The sequence below is a fragment of the Pristis pectinata genome, chromosome 16, assembly GCF_009764475.1.
Source record: "Pristis pectinata isolate sPriPec2 chromosome 16, sPriPec2.1.pri, whole genome shotgun sequence".
NCBI lineage: Eukaryota > Metazoa > Chordata > Chondrichthyes > Rhinopristiformes > Pristidae > Pristis > Pristis pectinata.
This window is the reverse complement of record NC_067420.1, coordinates 4,410,408-4,432,318: the sequence shown is the minus strand read 5'-3', so window position 1 is coordinate 4,432,318 and position 21,911 is coordinate 4,410,408. Positions and strand designations below refer to the sequence as shown.

Sequence of the window (21,911 nt, the reverse complement as noted above, 5' to 3'; positions counted from 1 at the left end):
ATTCCAAAGACGTACAGGTTAGGAAGTTGTGGGCATGCTATGTTGGCGCTGGAAGCGTGGCGACATTTGCGGGCTGCCCCCCAAAATCACTACACAAAAGATGTATTTCACTGTGTGTTTCGATGTACATGTGACTGATAAAGATCTTATCTTATCTTATTGATACCTTTCCCTCTGTTGTGCATGAGAATGTGGAGAATAACCATTGGGAGCAGCTGCTAAATGAGAGCAGACCCACCTATAATGCAAAAAGGTCAATATCTCAGCTTCCACACAGCACAAGCAGAAGCCACCTGAGTGTTGTACTGGAAGTTCAGATTGCTGTCATGCAAGTTCAGGTAGCTGCTACCTTTGCTCATTTTGCTACCATTGTGACTATGAAAACCAGAGTTCAAACTAGCTTAAAGGATGTCACTGCAATTTAACAAACGATAGCCAGACAGATACTAAAACGCCAAACATCGTCACCAAAGAATTAAAGTGTCTTATCCTCTGTTCTCCCTCAGGATAAGATTAATGTAGTGTCTTTTGTGACTTCAGGAAACACCTTAAATCCAACGAGTTACATTTCTAGTCACTATTATTTTTTTATTTACAGCATGGTAACCGGCCCTTCCGGCCCAATGAGTCTGCGCCACCCATTTTAAACCCAAATTAACTTACCTGTACATCTTTGCAATGTGGGAGGAAACTGGAGCACCCAGAGGGAACCCATGCAGACACGGGAGAATATACAAACTCCTTACAGACAGCGACGGGAATCGAACCCTGATCGCTGGCGCTGTAATAGCGTCACGCTAACCGCTACGCTACCATATATGGGGAAACTATGGCAGATAAATTGCACATATTAATCCTTAAAAACAGCAATATGATACTGCTCATTTCATTTTTAGTTACAGTAAATGAGAAATAACTGTTGGCCAGGACACCAGGAATAAGTCTTCTTCAAACCCAGGCAGTCGAGAATGTAATTTTGTTAATCTATCTGAGAGAGCAGATGGGCCATCAGTTTAATACCTCACCCCAAAGATGGCACCTCCAACAGAGGAATGCTCCCTTAGTACTTCACTGGATTTTTGGGTCAGGTTTCTCGAATAGGATTTGAATCCATAACCTTCCGACTCGCTTACAGATATCTGTGCTGATCTGTGACTGGAGAGAATGAAATGTATTTGGCTGATTTGGAATTAGTGACTTATATTATGCAACTTTGAATGGCAGGTACAACATATTTGCTTAGTATTTACCCTGCTCTGGAGTTACACATGTAACAGGTTATATCTTTTAGTTGAGATGTTAAAGGAAAACTTCTCACACTTTCCATTGCTAAAATTCAACCAGAATTCATCTTGTTAGGAGCCCTTCTCCCTACACAAGAGTTTATAGTATTGGAGGAAACATGTTAGCATGGATTGAAGTTTAGTTATAACATAGAAAACAGAACATTGCAATAAATAGGTTGGAAGGATGTATCTAGTGAAGTACTCCAGGGATCAGTTCTTTGCCCTCAGCTATTTATATTAATTACCCAGAGGATGAGGCAGAACGTCAGTTATCCAAGTTTGTTGATAACACAAAAATAGGTGGAAGGGCATGAGGATATTGTGACTCTGCAACGGGATATAGATATATTGAATGAGTGGGTGAAAATGCAACAAATAGAGTTTAGTGTGGGCAACTGTGAGGTCATGCACTTCGGTAGGAGGAATAAAGTGTAGATTATTAGCTAAACAGTAAAAAAGCTACAAGTGAGTGCAGAGAGATCAGGTATTCTTGTGCCTGAGTCACAAAAGTTTACCAGTCAAGTGCAGCAGTACTTAAGAGGGCAAATCCCATATTACCTTTATTGTAAAGGGGTTTGAAGTTTAAAAAGGGGAAAGTTTTGTTGCAATTGTGCAGGCTGTAGGTGACGCCACACCTAGAGTACTGCTCACATTTCCTTCCCTAATAAAGGATACAGTGGAATTGGAGGCAGTCCAAAAGAGATTCACCAGTCTAATTCCTGAGATGAGAGGTTTGTCCTACCAAGAGAGGCTAAACAGGTTGCGTCCGTATTCTTTGGATGAGGAGTGATATTATGCAAACATAAAAGATCCTGCGGGGGCATGACAGGATAGATGTCGAGATGATTCCATTAGTGGGAGATTCCAAACAAGAGGATATAGTCTGAAGATAAGGGGCCAGTCATTTAAACCCAAGGTACCTAGAAATTTCTTCTCAGAGAGAGTGGTATATCTCTGGAATTCTTTCCTTCAGAAAGCAGTGAAGGCTAGGAAGTATTTAAAGTGGAGATAGATAAATTTTTGAAAGATCATGGGAATGAGGGCGCAGAGGACGATGCGGCACGGAGAAGGAGTTGACGCCTGGAGTAGACCAGCCAAGATCATATTGAATGTTAAGGCACACTTGAAGTGTCATATGGCCTATTCCTGCTCCAATTCTCTTGTGTTCTTGTGCACCTAGCTGCTGCTCCTTCCAACAACTTGACCTGATCTGCATGCCTCTGCTCATACTCCCAATCATGCCAAATCCCAGCAGGAAATGTACTAATGTACCCTTGCTTGCAAACAATTCATGTTGCAAAGGCTTCATGACAAGGTCCTTTCACTCCTTATGGACATTAGCAATTTTAAGAAATTCTTAAGAGGTACGAAATACCTTCTAAAACCAGAATAGCCAAAGGAAAACAGCTAACAACTAGTTAAAGATGCCTTTAAATAGCAATGATGCAAGTAGTTAATGATCCCTTTAAATACACTAGGGGAGACTTCTTCCTACTTTCCTACTTTTAAATACACAGTTAGTTCTATGAGCTTAAGGGAGTGTATTAGCTGCAGTACTGAGCAAAATTCAATACTTCAGTATCAAATCTGCATTCCACACTGTCTATCCCACATAATTTTGGCAAGTGTTAGTGCAAGCTAAAAGAGTATATATGTGCTTCAGTTGTCAATCTTGTTCCCACAACTCTGTTTCATAAATACACTTTACAATAAGCATACATTGAGCTTAATTTTCAGACTGTGGGCCAAGTACTGCCAAGAGATACAGAATTTATTTTCTACACAGCATATAGTGCACTAGTGAGTGATGCAGTACACCAAGTACAAATAGTATACGTGTGTCTATAATAATATAAATCCCTATTTATTACTGGAGTAACATAATGTTGATTTCTCTCAAAAAAATCTTGTGTCTTTTTTTTTAATAACTTTAAGTTCATGATCTATTTTAAAACAACACTAATATTACTTGTCACACTTTTAAAAGGATAATTCACACTATCACTCAAGTGGCAGAATGGTATTTCTCCATTTCTTGGACTAGGACTTAGTAATTCCTCTCTGCAATGAGTTGGTATGTTTTGTTGGCAATGTCACTCCTGTCGTAAGAGTTATGTGTGATGTTGCTGGTGTTTCTATTGATAATTTCTCAGCTGGAGGTAGACTTTATTCCGAATTGTCTGCTGGTCCATCTTGGTCTCAATGATGTATGACCTTGGGGTATTGACATTATCAACAACTTTAGCAAGGTTCCAGGTTTTCATAACTGGATCCTATACATGCATTACTTGCCCTCTTGACAACCCAGGGAATAAGTTAGCATAGTTATTGTGGTGTAGGCTTCCTTTTACTTGTGTTAATCAATCACTGTCCAACATCATTGTCTTGAAGAGGATAAGTTTTGCACGGCAATGTTATCTTGTACTTTCTGCCATTCACTAGCACCATGGTGATTTTGTTCAGTCTTAAGATGTGTAGCCCAGAATGACAACAAGGGAAGGTTTGGCTCTCCCCTTGTCTCTTTGCATTTGATCACGGCCCTCCTGACTATTAGCAAATGTGTGCCTATGAAACCATGTGGGGATGAAGTTACAATGGTGAACTCCACATCACTCTGCAACCTTTCTTTATTCTCTAGTAGTGAATTGGGTATTGCTGTTACAACCCAGTTTCGCAGGAATCCCTTGAAAATATAAAAAAGACTGCAAAATCAAAGCCTTCTGCATGTTTGGGTACACTGAGCCCCAAATGAATTGGTCTGCTGAGTTTTCATCGATTTCCTGAGGTTGCATTTAGCATCTCGTTTCTAAGCCCTGCAAGAAATTCATAAACAGGCTCATCAGGTTCCTGCCACAGGCACTGGAATCACATCTGTGGATCTGATGATGTGACTTCAACCCAAGGTGTGCTGAAGCTCTGGAAGTTTTTGTCAGAGTATCTATTCTCCAACTCACTTATTTCGCAGCTGTGAAAAGATTCCTTTTTTCCTCTCCCATCCAAAAACGGATATCACAGACTTTCTATTCATTGTTCATACCTTTCAGAAAACTGTCTCATGTTAGTTTACAATTTTGCTTTAATTTTCTGAATGCCTTCACAATATTGTTGGCCTTCCAGTTCATCATGGGCTGGAACTTAGCAGTCACTGTGGCCATCTTTCACACAATCTGTACAGGCACACATTTTTCCATTCTTTTTAGTGGGTCAAATTCAACATTTATATCTTTCATGTGGTATGAAACTTTACACACAAGATACTGTCACCATGTTGTTCCCAAAGCTGTGTTTCTTAATTGAACGTTAAGACTCAAATCCGTAGCTTACATCGGTTCATCTTAAGACAACAGGCCATTTGTTTCTGGGAGATATAATGTTTTATTTTACACAACTCATAATGCACTTCTGAGTGATGCAGTACAGTAAGTACCAGTAGTATACTACCGCCTATTACAAATAGAGTTATATATACTACATCCTCATTATTTACTGACTTAATACAGGCCATCTCCAGGTTATAAACACCCGATTTATGAACACCCCTACATACGAAAGAGCTCACATTGTGCTATTAAATTCAAAAGTTCAACTTACATACAGACATACGTTCCTACAAATGACAGAATTAGTTTCCCCTCTCTTTCCACTTTTAGTAATTGTTCTTTCTTATCAGTCTTATGTGCTTTTGTTGCCATTCTTTGTAATACTGTGGAGGTGAGGTTACCATATCAAGAGATTTTTGTGTATTTTCCGATTTTCGGAAAAAAATCGACTTATGGCAATGTAAAATGGAATCCATTTGTTACCCAGGATGACCTATATCCACAAATTCATATATTTAAGAGGTCTGTCCAAGGTTCCACGAATTCATGTACTTATGAAGGCTGGAGGCACCAAAAGAGCAGGAATGTGCATCTGTACAGGTACGCAGAAGACCGGTGTGGACCAAGTGAGTGGCCGGAGCCAGGTTCAGAAACTTAATTGCATAGATAATGTTTATACACACAGAGGGTCATTGTCAGTGGTCTTTGCGTTACCTGCCTTTTTCCGTGGGAAATTCGAGCCCACATCCTTTGCTGGTAAGAAGGATCAGTATACACCTTTGTAATTATATAACAAATAGATTGCAAAGGCAAATTTTGTGGACTATATATTTATATGTCATGTACTTACTGAATATAAGATACTCAGGTTCTGGGCATATATGAAACATTGAAGCTGTGAAACTGGGCTACACAATCGTATATTATTCAATGCACAAATCATCTGATTACACAGTGAGAAGGAGCCCGAGCCAATTTGCTGTTGATCAGAGAATGAAGAAGTCCATAACTGCATGCAGCAATACTGGACAACATTCAACACGAGCTGATGAGAAGCAAGAGTTATTCATGTCGCACAAGTGCCAGGCAGTTACCATCTCTGACAAGAGAGAGTTCTATTTCCAAGCCTTTCCATCATCGAATGGTACAAGTAAGATGGAATTAGCATTATCCAGAACAAAGCTGCCACATTATTGAGACCTAGTGCATCAGCTTGAACATTTCCTCCCTCTACCACCACTAACACACATCTATCACATGCATGATTGCACTGTTTAGATTTCTTCAACAACATCTTCAAATCACACATCACCCACCTACGAAACAATTAGCATATACATAGCAACTCTACAACTAGCAACTCTGTGTCCAAGTCACACACTATCCTGACCCAAATATACAACTTTATTATCACTGGCTCAAAGTCCTGTAAGTGACTATCTAACATAACTTTGTGAGTACATTCACATAAGCATTGCAATCGTTCAAGAAAATGGCACACCGCCACCTTCTCGTGACAATCAAACCTGGGTAATAATTGCTGGACTGCTTGCAAAAACCATTTCCCAATTAAAACACAAAAGAGAAAAAAAAACATCATTCCACCAGTGTTTCTTTACCCTAAATCTATTGCAGTTCCAGTCTCTGGCTGAGAAAAATACGAGACCAAACCAAGTAAGCATGTCATACCATATTTATGCAGGCAGTCAAGTCAAAAACTGTACAAATGTCACCCTTGTCAGTGTCATTGGCTCTGGAACTCAAGCAGCTCTGACCCAGAAGGCAATATTTCAGACTGCATTGCTTCACCATGACAGAGAGCAATATGGACTAGATGGCTCACAGCAAAAGCCAGGCAACCGGCAGAATGACAGCAGTAGGATCTCATCCTCTATGAATCTGAACAAGGACAGCTGTTTTGTGTTTTGAGGGACCTCTTCAATTTCCCCAAGGCTTTGTCTCAGCAATCCCAATAATGTATGGTTTGGCTATGGCAGTCAGAGTGAATGTCTTCATCTTTGTTCTCTTGCTGCTTATATCACATCAATCCTCGACTTTCGAATGTGTTGAGAAACCTCCCAAGCAATGTTGCTAGAGTGAGGGAATGTACGTTTCCACAATTTCATGTCAACCATTACAAAATTCCTCCCATTTTCTTTCTTGTTGTTATAGAATGTAACAAAGATAACTACAGCTCTATCACCATGTATTCCAAGCCTTTCGTCAAGAGTTATGCCTGTTTTGTTTTATTAGTTACATATTTGCAAAGCATCACAAAACATTTTCAAAAACTTCTGGCAAATATATACTGTAATGCTGGCTCACATGTGGCACAGCTCTTGCTCCAGGGACACTCTTGATGAACAGCTCTCCAGGGGGTCTGCCTGCTTGGCCGAACATGGTCTTTGATTGCACCACTGCATGAACAAATTCATGAGTAATGTACCCCTTGTCCTTGCACTTTCTTTCCATTTTAGTTTTTGTAAGTCACATCTGTACTACTCCAGAAGTTAAGATGTATTAGTTAAACATTTTTGCATTCTGTAGACCCTCTGAAATCTGTTAGGTGGATTTACTGGTCACTGCAGAAATAATGTCTCTGCAGTATTTACAGACTATTTCAAGCTTTTCCTTAATTATTTCTTCAGCAAAGTTATCATCTTCATTTGTGTAGTCACACACAATTATTGTTCGCCACCCAACACATTCAACCTACTGGATTCACTCGAGTTAGGCTACTGACCAGTGCATCCCACAAATGGGATTAGTCAATAACTAATATATACATAGACCATTCTGAAATTCTGTATGACTGACATTTATTGTAACAGAGTGTTTCACCAGAGAAAACATTTTCCATTTTTTAATCAATTAAAAGCAAAGAATTCAACTCCTGGTTATTTCAGGTACTGGGTATATATCACATATTGATTGTAAATCAAGAACTGAGTCATCATCAGATATTTTTCACATCTGTTTTATTTCTAGGAATTACACTTTTTTTTACACATTCCTAGGATGCGGCCATCTCCTTCAATTCCAGCATTTATTGTCCATTCTCAATTAGCCGTAAGAATGCCACTTTCTTGAAGCACTACAGTCTTTGTGAATATACTGCCACAGGGCTGCTCAACAGCAAATTCTGGGATTTAGCAAGACAATGATATGGAGAGATAATGACATCCGACATGGAGTCAAACTTTCAGATAGTGACATGCTCGTGTGACTGTTGACCTTGTTCTTCTAGTAGATGAAAACTGCAGTTTTAGGACATGCTATCAAAGAAGCCTTGGCAAGTTGTTTCAATGAGCTTTGGAAATGCTACACATTGTATCTGCATTGCTTCAGGGAGAAAGGGAATTTCTATGGTGGGAAAGTCATGTGCAAACCAAACTGGCTGCTCCATCCTGAACGCTGTCAAGTTACTTGAGTGTTGTTGGAGCTGCATGCCACAAATGTAGGATCACACTCTTAGTTTTGCCTTGTAGATAGTGGAAAAGCTTTGGAAACTCAGCAACTGGGAATGCTATTGAATACCATTGAGAGATGCAAGACATAAATTCTCCTTTTCATTCTTATCTTAGGCGGCTTTACCACTGTTCAGGATGGAGGGGACCATTGATAGGGTGAGGGTGGGAGTGATGCAGGAGAACATGGGAGGATGTGGATGGAGGTCAGGCCTCCTGATGTTAAAAAAAATGACTCAATCTCCTCTATTTAGACTAAGAATGAGGAATAAGAGGGAGACCGCCTGCATTGGAGGGGGTCCCTCATGGGCAGCTGATCAGGTTGAAGGGGATGTTCCTCCTACTCATTGGCAGAGGAGTCACAGGAGGGCACAAAAGCACCTCACACGCCAAATTGCAAGAACTCTGCCAGGTACACTTACAGACAGTATTTCATTATTTTATTCTGAATGCTGAGTGACTAATAGGCTGTGTGTATGTGTGTGTGTGTTTGTTTATGTGCACGTGTGCAAGGGAGAGAGAACAGTAGTTTTAGTGGTTAACAGTTCATTTTGACATTTCTTGTCAGCATAGAAGATTTCTTTCTTTTCACATTGCTCCCTTGTCTGGGGATTCTCACTCCTAGAGGAAGCAACTCTAGCATCTCCTGACAGTCTCTGCAGGATTGGTCTCGATCTCCCCCTTTCTCTCCAATGACAGCCATAATTGTGTGTTGCTGCTGTCTGCCTTCCATGGGAAGTTTGCCTTTCAGGACCGACAACGTCAACGTTAGCTGCACGGGAAGCATCCCGCCTATGTTCAATTGACATTGGTCACATGGGAAACATTGCAGATCCCACCTCAATGCTTTTTCTAGATGTAAACCACCCTGATGAGGTCTCAAACGTCTGTTTTGCATATTTAATTTTTTTGTTTTGCTCTTGAAAGGGACTAGATTTGGTGCTCACATTAAATGAAATCATTTTTTTAGCACACCTCAGAAGTGAAATCCAATTTCTAGGTATATGTATACATCAGATATTGGGCGCAACATGGTGTGCACTGAAGAAGAAATTGAAATATGTCCATCTTGTGCATTGAAAGGACAACGCCTTGGTGTTTCATCCAGTATAGCACTATATTAGTATCATTCCTTGTGCCTGAGTGGTTAGACCCAAACCATTCTTGGTTTTGTGCCTCAGGCATCATTACACTGGAAGCAGTGAGCTGCTGCAGCAGCCAAATGGTGAAGAAGGAACCAGGGAGAGGCTGTTGTCAGCATGGCAGAGATCCCCAGGTATTTCCATATGCTTATAATATCACATCTGTTTTGTGTGTTCCACTTGATGTCAATATGGTAGGTGGTATTCAACCAGCTGTAAATTTGCACAAGCGTTCTCTTAATCAGTTGTTTGGTGCCTGAAAATGTGGGTGAGGAATAAGCAACTTTATGGCTCATTGTGTGTAAAGAAAATGCATATATCAGAAGAATCTACAAAGGAATTAAGCATCAGTAGAGATAACCTTTTTACCAGAGGTTATCAGAAATTTGGTTAACCTCCCCTTATTTTCTTTCAGCGAGTCCGACTTGTTTCCACTGGATTCTAGAACTATTTGGGCTGCAGAGGAAGGATGGCTGGTATTCGATATAACAATCACTAGTAATCATTGGGTGGTGAATCCAAAAAATAACTTGGGCCTTCAACTCTTTGTACAAACAACATCTGGTAAGATTCAAACAATGGCACAGTTGGATTTTCTCCCTTTGCATTTGAGGACAAGGTTTAACCAGAATGAGAAAACGGAATGATCTATACCCGAATCCCTATCTCCATCTGTGTAGTAATAACTATAACTCATGTATTTGCTCCCAAGTCAGTATCTAAGCATGTGCCCATATTGATATCTGAACCTGTGTCTTCTCATAGTTTCACCTGTAACCTTGTTGGATAGTGAACCTGCGAGATTATTTTCAACATAATCTGCTCAGTGTTAATGTATTATCTGGTCAACGTTTTACTTTCCAGCAGTCTTGGCAGCAAGTATAACCTAGTGGGTTGTAAGATGTTTGGTCAACTTCTTGCTTATTCAACTTAATCCTTTCTATTCTACTTGTACATGCATTTTGATGTACCTGTCTATATGTGTTAGTATACCTGTATCTAATACAAGAGCAAAAAATGGGTAGAATAAAACTACAGATAGAAATACCTGCACAGGAACCTGTGCATCACACATACAATGACACAAATAGAGGGACAGATATTGATACAGGCCTGCAAGTCAAGATCTTTTGGAATCTGCATCTGTGCCAAAGACTTCATCTGTATCAACATTTTATTGCCCTGCATCCATTCCTGAATATAAGCCTATATCACCATCTGTCAGTCTGTGCCTGTTTCTGTGTATAAATCTTCATTCACCACTCCATCACAATATACCCAGGCAATAGGACCAGCAGTCTGTGCTATGTATTTTAGTCTGCCTACATGAAATGATATTTGAACCAATATAACATAGCTGTCTCTCTCCCTGCTCTTGTACCAGTATCTGCACTTTTAGCTACAACATAGCTTCTGGCATCACTATCTGCTCTAATCCAGTTCCTCCAAGATCTTGACACTCCCCAGTGGCAGGAGATTATAGGGGAAAGGCACCCGTGTATGTTTGCAAATATCGTAAAACTCCAATAATCCGCTATCCAATTGTTCCGATTCCAATTGTTGACCAGATGGTATGACATCTGGTTCACTGGGTGCTGATTCCTGCTCTTCCTTTGACACACAGGATCCCCGGTTCTTGAGCTCCCTTAATGACACACCAGAACCCCAGTTCCCAGTCTCCCTTAATGACACACCGGGGCCCCAATTCCAGAGTTCCCTTTAAAATTACTGAGTTCACTGGAAAAATTATTATACCCTTGTGTAACATCTATAATGAGAGTGAATTAAAAGTGTGTAGAAATATTAATTGAAATAATATCCAATGGTCCAATCTAAGACCAAAGATCGAAGCATGCTGGATCAATAATGCTTTACTGTACAAAGCTTAGTCTGGCATCTTAGTATATCCAAACCGGAGCCTCATGCAAAGCAGTCATGTTTCCCTCACGGAGCTGTGTTTTAAGGCATGTTTGGACATGCAGACAAATTTCTAGGCCTTCAAAGTATCATACTTAACAAAAACTATTAAAGTGATAAATTCCAAGCTGGACTATAAACAAATTAATTGAATCATAGTACAGCACAAAAGGAATCCATTTAGCCCACCAAATCTATGCCAGCTTTTCTGAAGAGCCTTCCTCCACACTGTTCCCATATACTTATTTTCTCTCCAACACATTTCTGATTATTATTAAATGATCTCTATTCAATGTCCTCTATTCAATGAAGGTATGCATCTATCCAATTGTATTTTTTAAATGCCAGTTCTTTTGTCTGTACAGCCATCTAAAACATTTCCTTTTTATTACTCCATCCAACCTTATCATGATTTCAAACACCTCTCAAATCTCTTCTTGAATTTCTCTGTTCTTCAGAGACAACTTGCTTCTTTCCACATATGCCCTTCTTTCCTTGACATCTTTCCAGAAGTGTTTCAGTTGATAATTTTTATTGGCTCTTTGCCATCTAATTAAAATGAGAGAAGACCTACTTTCATCTGATATATATTCTTGTTGGCCTTGGCAAACCATCTGCTGTAGTGCCCTGTCCCATAAATGGAAAAACAGCATGGAAACACCAGAAATAGGAATATGTAATGACATATGAAAAACAAACTCATTTTTGATGTACTTTTTTCTTAAAGGACAAAGTGTCAATCCCAAGGCAGCAGGTCTGATAGGAAGATTTGGACCTCAGAATAAACAACCTTTTATGGTGGTCTTTTTCAAAGCCACTGAAATCCATATCCGAAGTGCACGATCAGCTGGAGGTAAACAGAAGAACCAGAGTCGCTCTCGGTCTTCCAAGAGTCAAGAATCTCTAAGACCAACTAGCTTAACAGGTATACTAATACCATGTTCATATCTCTAATTCTGTTTTTACCTTCCTTGTTAAAAAAGTATTACAGTGATACCATTCACAAAGTATATACCTGCAGACAAGAACTCCAGTGTCAAAATTCCAGGAAGCCTAGAGTAACGAGGGCCTTAGTAACAAGTTGATGTGATGTTTGTGCTGTGAAGTTTTCCTTTGGCATCTTCAGTTAAAGCTGCAAGAACTCATGCAAGATATTCGAAAGAGACAAAAAATGGGAAAATCTGAATAACTTGACTAAATTGTTCCAAGTCAGCACAGAAGCTGTCAGTGTTTTGAAGACTGTACATGGAAAGGCAAATTGTTTCAGACTGGACTTTTAGGTGCTGACAGAAAGATCTGACACTGGTCTTTGCAAATGACAAGGATCCATGCTATGTCTTTGATGTTTAGTTGTTTGAGATTAAGTTTATGCATTGGTTGTCAAATGCAAATCACATAAGACCAGAAGTTGCATCTTTCAGTCTCACCCTGCTGAAACCCCAATTTCCTCACAAGCCCTGACCTCCCACATTTCCTGCTCCTGCAATGACAAGTCTATCAACTTGATCCTGAGCAGATGCAAGTCCACGTCTTTTTGAGTATGGGCTGGGTTCTCTCACCAGGAGTTATTTCCAGGATATTCCCTGCCATGTATCGTTTATGTACCTATGCATAGTCTTGGCTGATCCATCACCAAATTTGTGGCAACCAAACAGAAACAGCTGGAAGGCAAGGCATTCTTTGATCATCCAGAGAGCTACAATAACGTCATTGCAAATTACAACTCATACACCTACTCTATTGGGTCCACCAGTAGTCAATATAGCTGGTGCTTTTTCCACAAACAACTTGCAGTTACAGTGTCTCTCTGTGAAACAAATGCTAAAGGATATTTCACAGAAATGCACAGAAAGAAACAGACATTGAGCCAAATTGAGTGGTAACCAAAAACCAAAAAGAGGAATGTCTTAGAGATGCAGCTTTTTAGACCCAGCTCATACGAAAGAAATTCCAGAACTTGGGACTCAAGCATAGTTAAAATCATGAACAATTTATATCATTATTTTGAATTTATATCATTTCTCCATATATAATGGGAGACCACAAACAAAGAAACACTGACAGTCTCAAATGACTGCACTTCTAATCCACTATTTACATTACGGCCATAACATAGCCAGTAAATGTACAACTTGACAGAGGCTTCAAGGAAGATCTAAATGATTGGGTGAAAGGATTGATGTTAGACCAAGAAGGGTCAATGCAATAAAATCAAGTGATGGCGAGACCAATGACACCACTATCGTGGTACTAATTCAGGTTTCATCATATCAAAATAAAACAGAAGTTCTGATTTTCTACAATCCTCTTTTAATACAGTCTGTTCCAGTTTTTGTTGCAAACATAGTGTTTGTGATTTGAGGTTTTATCAAAATTAATGAATTGGCTGTTATATTTTGTGTGGTCTTTAAGTGAAGCTAACTGCATCCCCAAAGCATGGATCTGATGGAGACCACTGAATGTACAAATATCATCACAAAGAGGGCAAGATAACCCACAGTAAATATGTATTTTTACCAAGAACAAGGAAGCAAAGATATTATTGAAAAAGAATGTAGTTAATTTACAGATAGTCCAATTTGGGAGACACAGGAGTGTACAGACTTCAGGTAAATGCAATTCTAGCTCAGTTATTCCAGATAAACAAAATATTTCCTGTCTGCATAGATCTCTTACGTTAAGAACTGAATGATTCTTTCAAATTTGACAGATGCCAAATCTGTCTGCCAATTACCTGACACAAGAACATAGTGGAAATAATCAAGACAGACTTTGTTTATATCCATTTATTAATGACTTCTATCTTTTGTTCTTACTAGAAAACAGTAGTAGTGACCAGCAACAGGCCTGCATGAAACATGAGCTCTATGTCAGCTTTCGTGATCTAGGATGGCAGGTAATTCCACAGATTAAAGGATTCTGAAAGCATTTTTGTTTCTACTCCAAAATCATTCCAGAATTGAGGGCTTCAACTTGTGTGGAAATAATTGATTTATTTTATCATCTTCCAATATAGACATAATAGTTCTTATTAAAATAATTCTGCAAGCTGTGTTTCAGGGAATGAATGCATCTTTTACTGGGACTAACCAATTGTAAAGGTATTCTATTCCAGCATATACCACGACAGCTGTAGATTTCAACCACTGCTGGTGGCATAAATTATGTTGTGTAAATATGCAATTTAATCTTAGAAAAGGGTATAAACTGAATTGGAATTTTGGAACTTCATTCAGACCCCTGAATCCAATACCTAGCTGGTGCAGTCAACTTACCCCCAGTGCTAGCACATTCACTGCATTAGTAGTTGGAAGATTTGAAGTTTAAACGCCACTTCAGATCAAAACAACACTTAGATGCAGTCCCGATAGACAGCTACATATTTTGACATTAAATTGAGAACTAAATTGAGGAAGTCTTATTCTGCATCTGATCCAAGGTTGCTTGAAGCAAATTCAGTGAAATGGGCAGTGGTTTATTCCCCAATAATAGCACTATTCACTTTGATCTGTATAGTGTTCACAGACCACAGTGTTATCTGCCACTAAAAATTAGTATGAGAGTTGCATAATTACAAAATCCAGACCTGAACTCTGATCTGGCCTCATTAACCCTAATCCTTGAGTGAATGTTAAATAGGTTTTTCCTTTACTTTTGTGTTCTATTAAGTCGATGTTTGTAGGGTACTCTGAAAAGACAGAAGTTTTTCAAACACAAATATCTGGAAGCTTTATCCTTAATGTGTGTACTGTTCTTTTCTTTGAAGGACTGGATCATAGCTCCCGAGGGATATGCTGCATACTATTGTGAAGGAGAATGCTCATTCCCACTGAATTCATACATGAATGCCACAAATCATGCTATTGTTCAAACTCTGGTAAGTACTGTAAGGCACGAGGGCAACATCCCACACTGTAGACAAAATCAAAGTCTGGAAAACTTGAAATAGTCATCATAGTAATTCAACTTTCATGCTCACTCGTTTTTAAAATGATCCTGGTGTAAAATAATGGCCACAATTTTTTTTTGAGGGGGGTACCATGAATGGTGAATCCAGAATCATGTCAGATGAACATGCATACTGTACATTTACAGCATGAGTTACACCGGACACCACATTGTTAAGGACTAGTACAAGCAAATCTAACAGCTGCTGATGCAAATCATGGCATCAACCAGCATGCAATGTTAATTTGAACATAGCAATGTCATTTTGGAGTTTAGTGTTCCAGCTAACATCCTCTGTTAACCTAACCGGCTGAACATATGTTTAAGGGTCCTCAACCATGTTCAAGTTAGCTGTTGATTGATTCCTATTGGCTGTTCCCACATTATGAAATATTTCAGAAGTTTCCAATGTCCTTTAAAGATGCTAAAATCTACAAAGAACACTGTGGCAGATGTAAAGGGATGTTATCCTGATTTCAAGACTTCTGCACAGAGCAGTAAACTGTACATGGGTGCAATATGGAATCATAAAATGATAATAAGTTACTGAATGCAGGAGGCAATTTGGCCCTTCGTGACAATGCCAGACCAAAACTGAGCTATTCAGATTACTCAGGATTCCCAGTTCTCTGCCCAAAGCAGTTAAAACTTTTTAACTTTTCATCTATTAAGTGTAATGAAATATTCTATCTTACCCTTTCAGTCAATGATTCCAAACTACTTATACTTACTGGGTAAAAAAAAATTAACCTCTAATCCGACAATCTTCACCTCTGTTCCCAAGCTCACCCCATCTAGCTTTCCATAATTTTATTCACCTCATTTTAGTTTCCACTTGAACTTCTTTGTTAAAAACACCAGCTGAGTGCATCTGTCTTCTTAACTATAATTCTCCAGCCCCAAATACATCCTTGTTAAATCTCCTCTCTACCAACTCGGGAGCTACTATATCCATAGTGTGATCATCAGAACCATTCACAATAGTTCCACTGTGGCTGAACTATTGTTTTATACAGTTCCAGCATGACCTCCTTGCTCCTGTATTTTATGCCTGGGCTGATAAAGGAAAGCATCCAAAATTCCTTCTTATTGCCATTTCTGTTATCATTAGGAATCTGTGGATGTGTGCTCCATGATCCCTCTTTCCTTTGCTCTTCACAGTAGAACACCAATTATCATTTACTCCTTTGCCTTCATGGCACTCCACAAATTAATTATTTCAAAGTTATTAACAACTTAACTAGTGAAATAATGTCTTCCAGCAGCCTAAAACTTTCTTCCTCACAATATACCATACTGCCAATTTTGTAACCATAGCCTGCAGAAGCCAACTGCACAGTTTTCCAATCATTGAAACTCCATTTACCTTTTGCATTCTCCTACTGAAAGAATTTTAATCTGACTTGCCATTCTCCATTATATCCCTTTTTTTTATTTTGCTGATCAGTTTGCCAAGTAGAGTTTTGTCAAATGCCTTGCTAAAATCCAGGAAGACAACATCAAATGCAATAACATCATCAACCCACTCTGTTACCTCCTCAAACATTTCAATCCAGTCAGACTTGACCTTCCCTTAACAAATCCATGCTACATTGATTAATTTTTCCTCTCTAAACACTTATTTATGCTGTCCATCAGAATTTTTACATACAAACACACAAATTAGAAGCAGGCATACTCCACTCAGCTCCCCCACGCCTGCTCTGCTATTTAGTAAAATCATAGTTGATCTGCTTGTAACTTCAATTCTGCATTCCAATCTACCAGCAGTAACCTTTCACCTCTTTGCTAATCATGAACCTACCAAACTCTGCCTTAAAAATATTCAAAGACTCTGCTTCATTAGCATTTAAGAAGAGTTCAAAAGACACCTGACTCTCTAAGAGAAAAAAAATCACACGTCATCTCCATCTTAAATAGGTAACACCTTATTTTAAAACTGTGAGATCATAGTTCTATATTCTCCCACAAGAGGAAGCATGCTCTCTGTAGCCACCCTAGTAGAATCCAGCAAATTTGTCCAACCCTTCCTCATGGGACCTTTTTTGGGGGAGGCAAGACCTATTTGCTAAGGATGGGCTGCACCTAAACTCCAAAGGGTCCAATATCCTGGCGGGAATGTTTAATTTAGTTGTAGGGGAGGGTTTAAACTGATCTGGCAGGGGGATGGTAACCAGGACGCTAGGTTACAATATGCTAAGGTGAGGGAGGAAGTGTATAGAAACGAATCCATTGAGGATGGCAAGAATGACAGGCAGGTGATAAGTCAGGATAATTTACTGAATAATAGAAGTACAACAAATCAGGATGTTAGGATACAGAATGTTAGGATCGGGGATGAGGATGTTAGGATACTGAATGTTAGGATAGGGGATGAGGTCTACACGAACATGTCTAAGATAGTAGGTAGCGAAGATAGTAAGAAGGATGGACAGGTAGAAAGTCAGGATAATCTGCTGAACAATAGAAGTACAATAAAATCAATAGCAGATACCAGTCTAAACGTACTATATTTAAATGCACGTAGCATCAGGAATAGAGTAGATGACCTAGTGGCACAACTACAGGTTAATAAATATGACATCGTTGCAATCACTGAGTCATGGCTTCATGATGGATGTGATTGGGAACTGAATGTCAAGGGGTATACAGTGTATAGGAAGGATAGGCGGGTAGGCAGAGGGGGAGGTGTGGCCATGATGGTTAGTAGCGATATAAAATCAATAGAAAGGAAGGACATTGGGTCAGAGGAGGTGGAATCCTTATGGGTGGAGCTAAGAAATAGCAAGGGTAAAAGGACAATAGTAGCAGTCATATATAGGCCCCCGAACAGCAGTCAGGAAGTGGACCATAAGTTGCAGATTGAGATAGAAAAAGCTTGCCAGAGTGACAATGTGAAGATAATTATGGGGGATTTTAACATGAAGGTGGACTGGGAAATCCAGCAAGGCGGTAGTACTCAGGAGAGTGAGTTTGTGGAATGTCTAAGGGATGTTTTTCTGGAGCAACTTATTGAGGAGCCCACCAGGGGATCGGCTGTTTTGGATTGGGTGCTGTGTAGTGAACCCGAGGTGATTAGGGAACTAAAGGTAATGGAACCACTGGGAACAAGTGATCACAATATGATTGAGTTTAGTTTCAAGTTTGAGAGGGAGAAGCTGATAACTGGTGTATCGATATTTCAGTGGAATAAGGGAAATTACAAAGGTATGAGAGAAGAGTTGGCCCAAATTGATTGGAGGAGTAAGTTAGCTGGAGGGACGGCAGAGGAGAAATGGAAGAAATTTCTACAGGAAATAAGGACAATGCAGGACAGATATATTCCAAGAAAAAAGGTTTTGAATGGAAAAAAGGCACAGATGTGGATAACGAGGGAGGTGAAGGATAAAATAAAAGCAAAAGGGTCGGCGTACAAAGTAGCAAAAATTAGTGGGAAAACAGAAGATTGGAAAGTTTTTAAAAATCTGCAGAGAGAAACTAAGAAGGTCATTAGGAAAGCAAAGATGAGTTACGAAAGGAAGCTGGCAGACAACATTCGGAAGGATTCTAAGAGTTTTTTTAAATACATAAGGAATAAAAGAGAGACACGGGTTGTCATAGGACCAATTGATAACGGTGCAGGAGGTATTATAATGGACGATAGTGAGATGGCAAGGGAATTGAATGAATATTTTGCATCGGTCTTCACCGTGGAGGACATAAGCAATGTGCCCGTTAGTCAGGAGTCTCACAAATTGGAACTGAGTTCAGTTGAGATTAATAGGGAGAAGGTGCTAGGAAAACTAAAGGGGCTTAAGACTGATAAGTCTCCCGGACCGGATGAGGTGCATCCCCGGGTTCTGAAGGAGGTGGCTGTAGAGATAGCGGAGGCATTGGTGATTATTTTTCAGGAATCGATAGATTCTGGCATGGTTCCGGAGGACTGGAGGGTAGCGAATGTAGTTCCGTTGTATAAGAAAGGTGGGAGGCAGCACAAAGGCAATTACAGACCTATTAGTCTGACGTCAGTGGTGGGAAAATTATTGGAATCTATCCTCAAGGAGGAGGTTACCGAATACCTAGAGGCGCAAGGCAAGATTGGACCTAGTCAACATGGTTTTGTGAAGGGGAGGTCCTGTCTGACCAACCTATTGGAGTTTTTTGAAGAAATCACAGGTAGGGTGGATAAGGGAGAGGCGGTAGACGTTGTGTATTTAGACTTTCAAAAGGCCTTCGATAAGGTGCCTCACAAGAGACTGATTAATAAGATGAGAGGTCATGGAATTATGGGTAGGGTAGCAAAATGGGTGGAGCATTGGCTGGTTGGCAGGAAGCAAAAGGTGGAAATAAAAGGATCTCGTTCTGGTTGGTTACCGGTTACTAGTGGTGTGCCGCAGGGGTCGGTGTTGGGGCCGCTCCTTTTTACCTTGTACATCAATGATTTGGATGATGGAATAAATGGTTGTGTGGCTAAGTTTGCGGATGACACCAAGATAAGTGGAGGAGTAGGGAGCATGGAGGAAATAGAAAGGATGCAGAGGGACCTAGATAGTTTAGGAGAATGGGCAAGGAAATGGCAGATGAGATTCAATGTTGAGAAATGTGCAGTTGTACACTTTGGAAGCAGAAATAAGCGGGTAGATTATTATCTAGAAGGAGAGAAGATAGATAGTACGGTAGTACAAAGGGACTTGGGGGTACTCGTACAGGATACCTTAAAAGTTAACCACCAGGTTGGATCAGTGGTTAAGAAAGCGAATGCTATGTTGGCATTCATCTCGAGAGGTATAGTGTATAAAAGTAAGGAAGTGTTGATGAGGCTCTACGGGGCACTAGTGAGGCCTCATTTGGAATAATGTGCGCAGTTTTGGGCCCCACATCTTAGGAAGGATGTGCTGACGTTGGAGAGGGTTCAGAGGAGATTTACAAGAATGATTCCGGGAATGAAAGGGCTTAAGTATGATGAGCGTTTGTCGGCTCTTGGACTGCACTCACTGGAGTACAGAAGGATGAGAGGGGACCTCGTAGCGACATTTAAAATGTTGACAGGTAAGGATAGAGTAGATGTGGCTAGGCTGTTTCCCTTGGTGGGCGTGTCCAGGACCAGAGGGCACAATCTTAGAATTAGAGGGTACAGTTTCAAGACAGAGATGAGGAGAAATTTCTTTACCCAGAGGGTGGTGAAATTGTGGAACTCCTTGCCACGCACAGCAGTGGAGGCCAGATCAGTGGGGGTGTTCAAGGAGGAGATAGACAGATATCTAAATAGTCAGGGTATCAAGGGATATGGGGATAAGGCTGGAAAATGGGATTAGAATAGTTTTTTTTTCTCTTTTTTTTCCCCACCCCATTTCTTTTTCCCTTTTCCTTGGAGCAGACTCGATGGGCCGAATGGCCTGCTTCTGCTCCCTTGTCTTGTGATCTTGTGATTAGACAACCGATCCATTTTAGGTATTAGAAAATCAAACCAAAACCTGCAGATGCTGGAGATCTGAAAACAGAAAATTGCTGGAAAAATTCAGCAAGTTAGGCAACAACTGTGGAAAGAGAAATTAATATTTCAAGTCTAGGGCCCTTTATCAGCACTGAGAAAGAGAGACAATACATTACACAGACTATATAACACAGGCAACAGATTACAAATCTGACCTTAACTGCCACATTAAGTCATCCAGTTTTATCCTATCAGTGAAATTCCCTTTGTTCACCCATCCCCTCTCAAACCTTCTCTGCCACCTAAACTAACCTGTTTTTCTCCTTCCTATTTCTGATGAAGGTCCTGGGCCTGAAACAGTAATTGTTTCTCTTTCCACAGGGGCTGCATGAGTTTTTCAAGCACCTTCTGTTTTCATTCCAGCTATTAACCTTCCCTGGACTACTAACAATATATCAATATCCCCTTCCTTACATATCTCAATAAAGCCCTATATAATTGAAGCAAAACCTCCCTACTTTAGTATTCAATTCCACAAGCAATAATTTATAACATTCTGTTAGCATTCCCAGTCACTTTTTGTACATGCGTACTAGGTTTTTGCAAATTATCTACTCGGACACGCAGATTACTCTGAAGGTTCAGGACTGGCAGCTAAATGTTCCAGGGTACAGGTGGAGGGAAGAGAGGAGGGGGAGTTGCATAAGGAGAATGTCTGACTACTAAGGAGTTGTCCAAGGTGAAATTACTGAGGGATCATCCAGTGAGGCTTTATGGGTGGAGCTGAGAAATAAGAAATGGATTATCATCTTGTTGAGATTGTCTATAGGCATCCTAATAACGGTTATTAAAGGAACAAATATGCAAGGATATTGTAGAAAGTTGCAAGAATAATAGGGTTGCCATAGTAGAGGATTTTAACTTTCCTAATATAGACTGTCATAGTACTAAGATGGGGTGTTAAGTGTGTTCAGATAAGTTTCCTCAGGCAATATATATAGAAGGCCCTACTAGGACGAAGGCAAAGCTTGACCTACTCTTGGGAAATAGGGCAGGACAAGTGACCCAGTCGTCAGTGGGGAAGCACTCTGGGTCTAATTACCATAATTCTATTAGTTATGGAAAGGGACAGATCTTGTCCACAAGTTAACATTCTAAATTGGGGTAAAGTAAATTTTGACATATTAGACAGGAACTTGCAAAAGTTGATTGGAGTAGGTTGTTTGCGGTCATAGAGACGCCCAGCAAGTGGGAGGCTTTTAAAGTCAGATAACGACAGTTCAAGGTCTGCACGTTCCTGCTGAAGTGAAGGGCAAGGCTCGCTGGAGTAGGGAACACTGGATGACAAGGGATATTGAGACCCTGGTCAGGAAAAAGGAAGTATGGGTCAGGTTCAGGCAGCTGGGATCAAATGAATC

General features: G+C 40.0%; 1 protein-coding gene across 1 annotated transcript in view; it reads left to right on the top strand.

Moving 5' to 3' along the window:
* The window catches only part of bmp7b (bone morphogenetic protein 7b), a 123,328-nt gene that overhangs the window by 89,869 nt on the left and 11,548 nt on the right, over positions 1-21,911 (top strand). The window contains exons 3-6 of the mRNA XM_052030966.1: positions 9,631-9,779; positions 11,860-12,057; positions 13,952-14,028; positions 14,899-15,009. Coding sequence (XP_051886926.1) covers positions 9,631-9,779; positions 11,860-12,057; positions 13,952-14,028; positions 14,899-15,009 — 535 coding nt within the window. The remainder of the gene's footprint in view (positions 1-9,630; positions 9,780-11,859; positions 12,058-13,951; positions 14,029-14,898; positions 15,010-21,911) is intronic.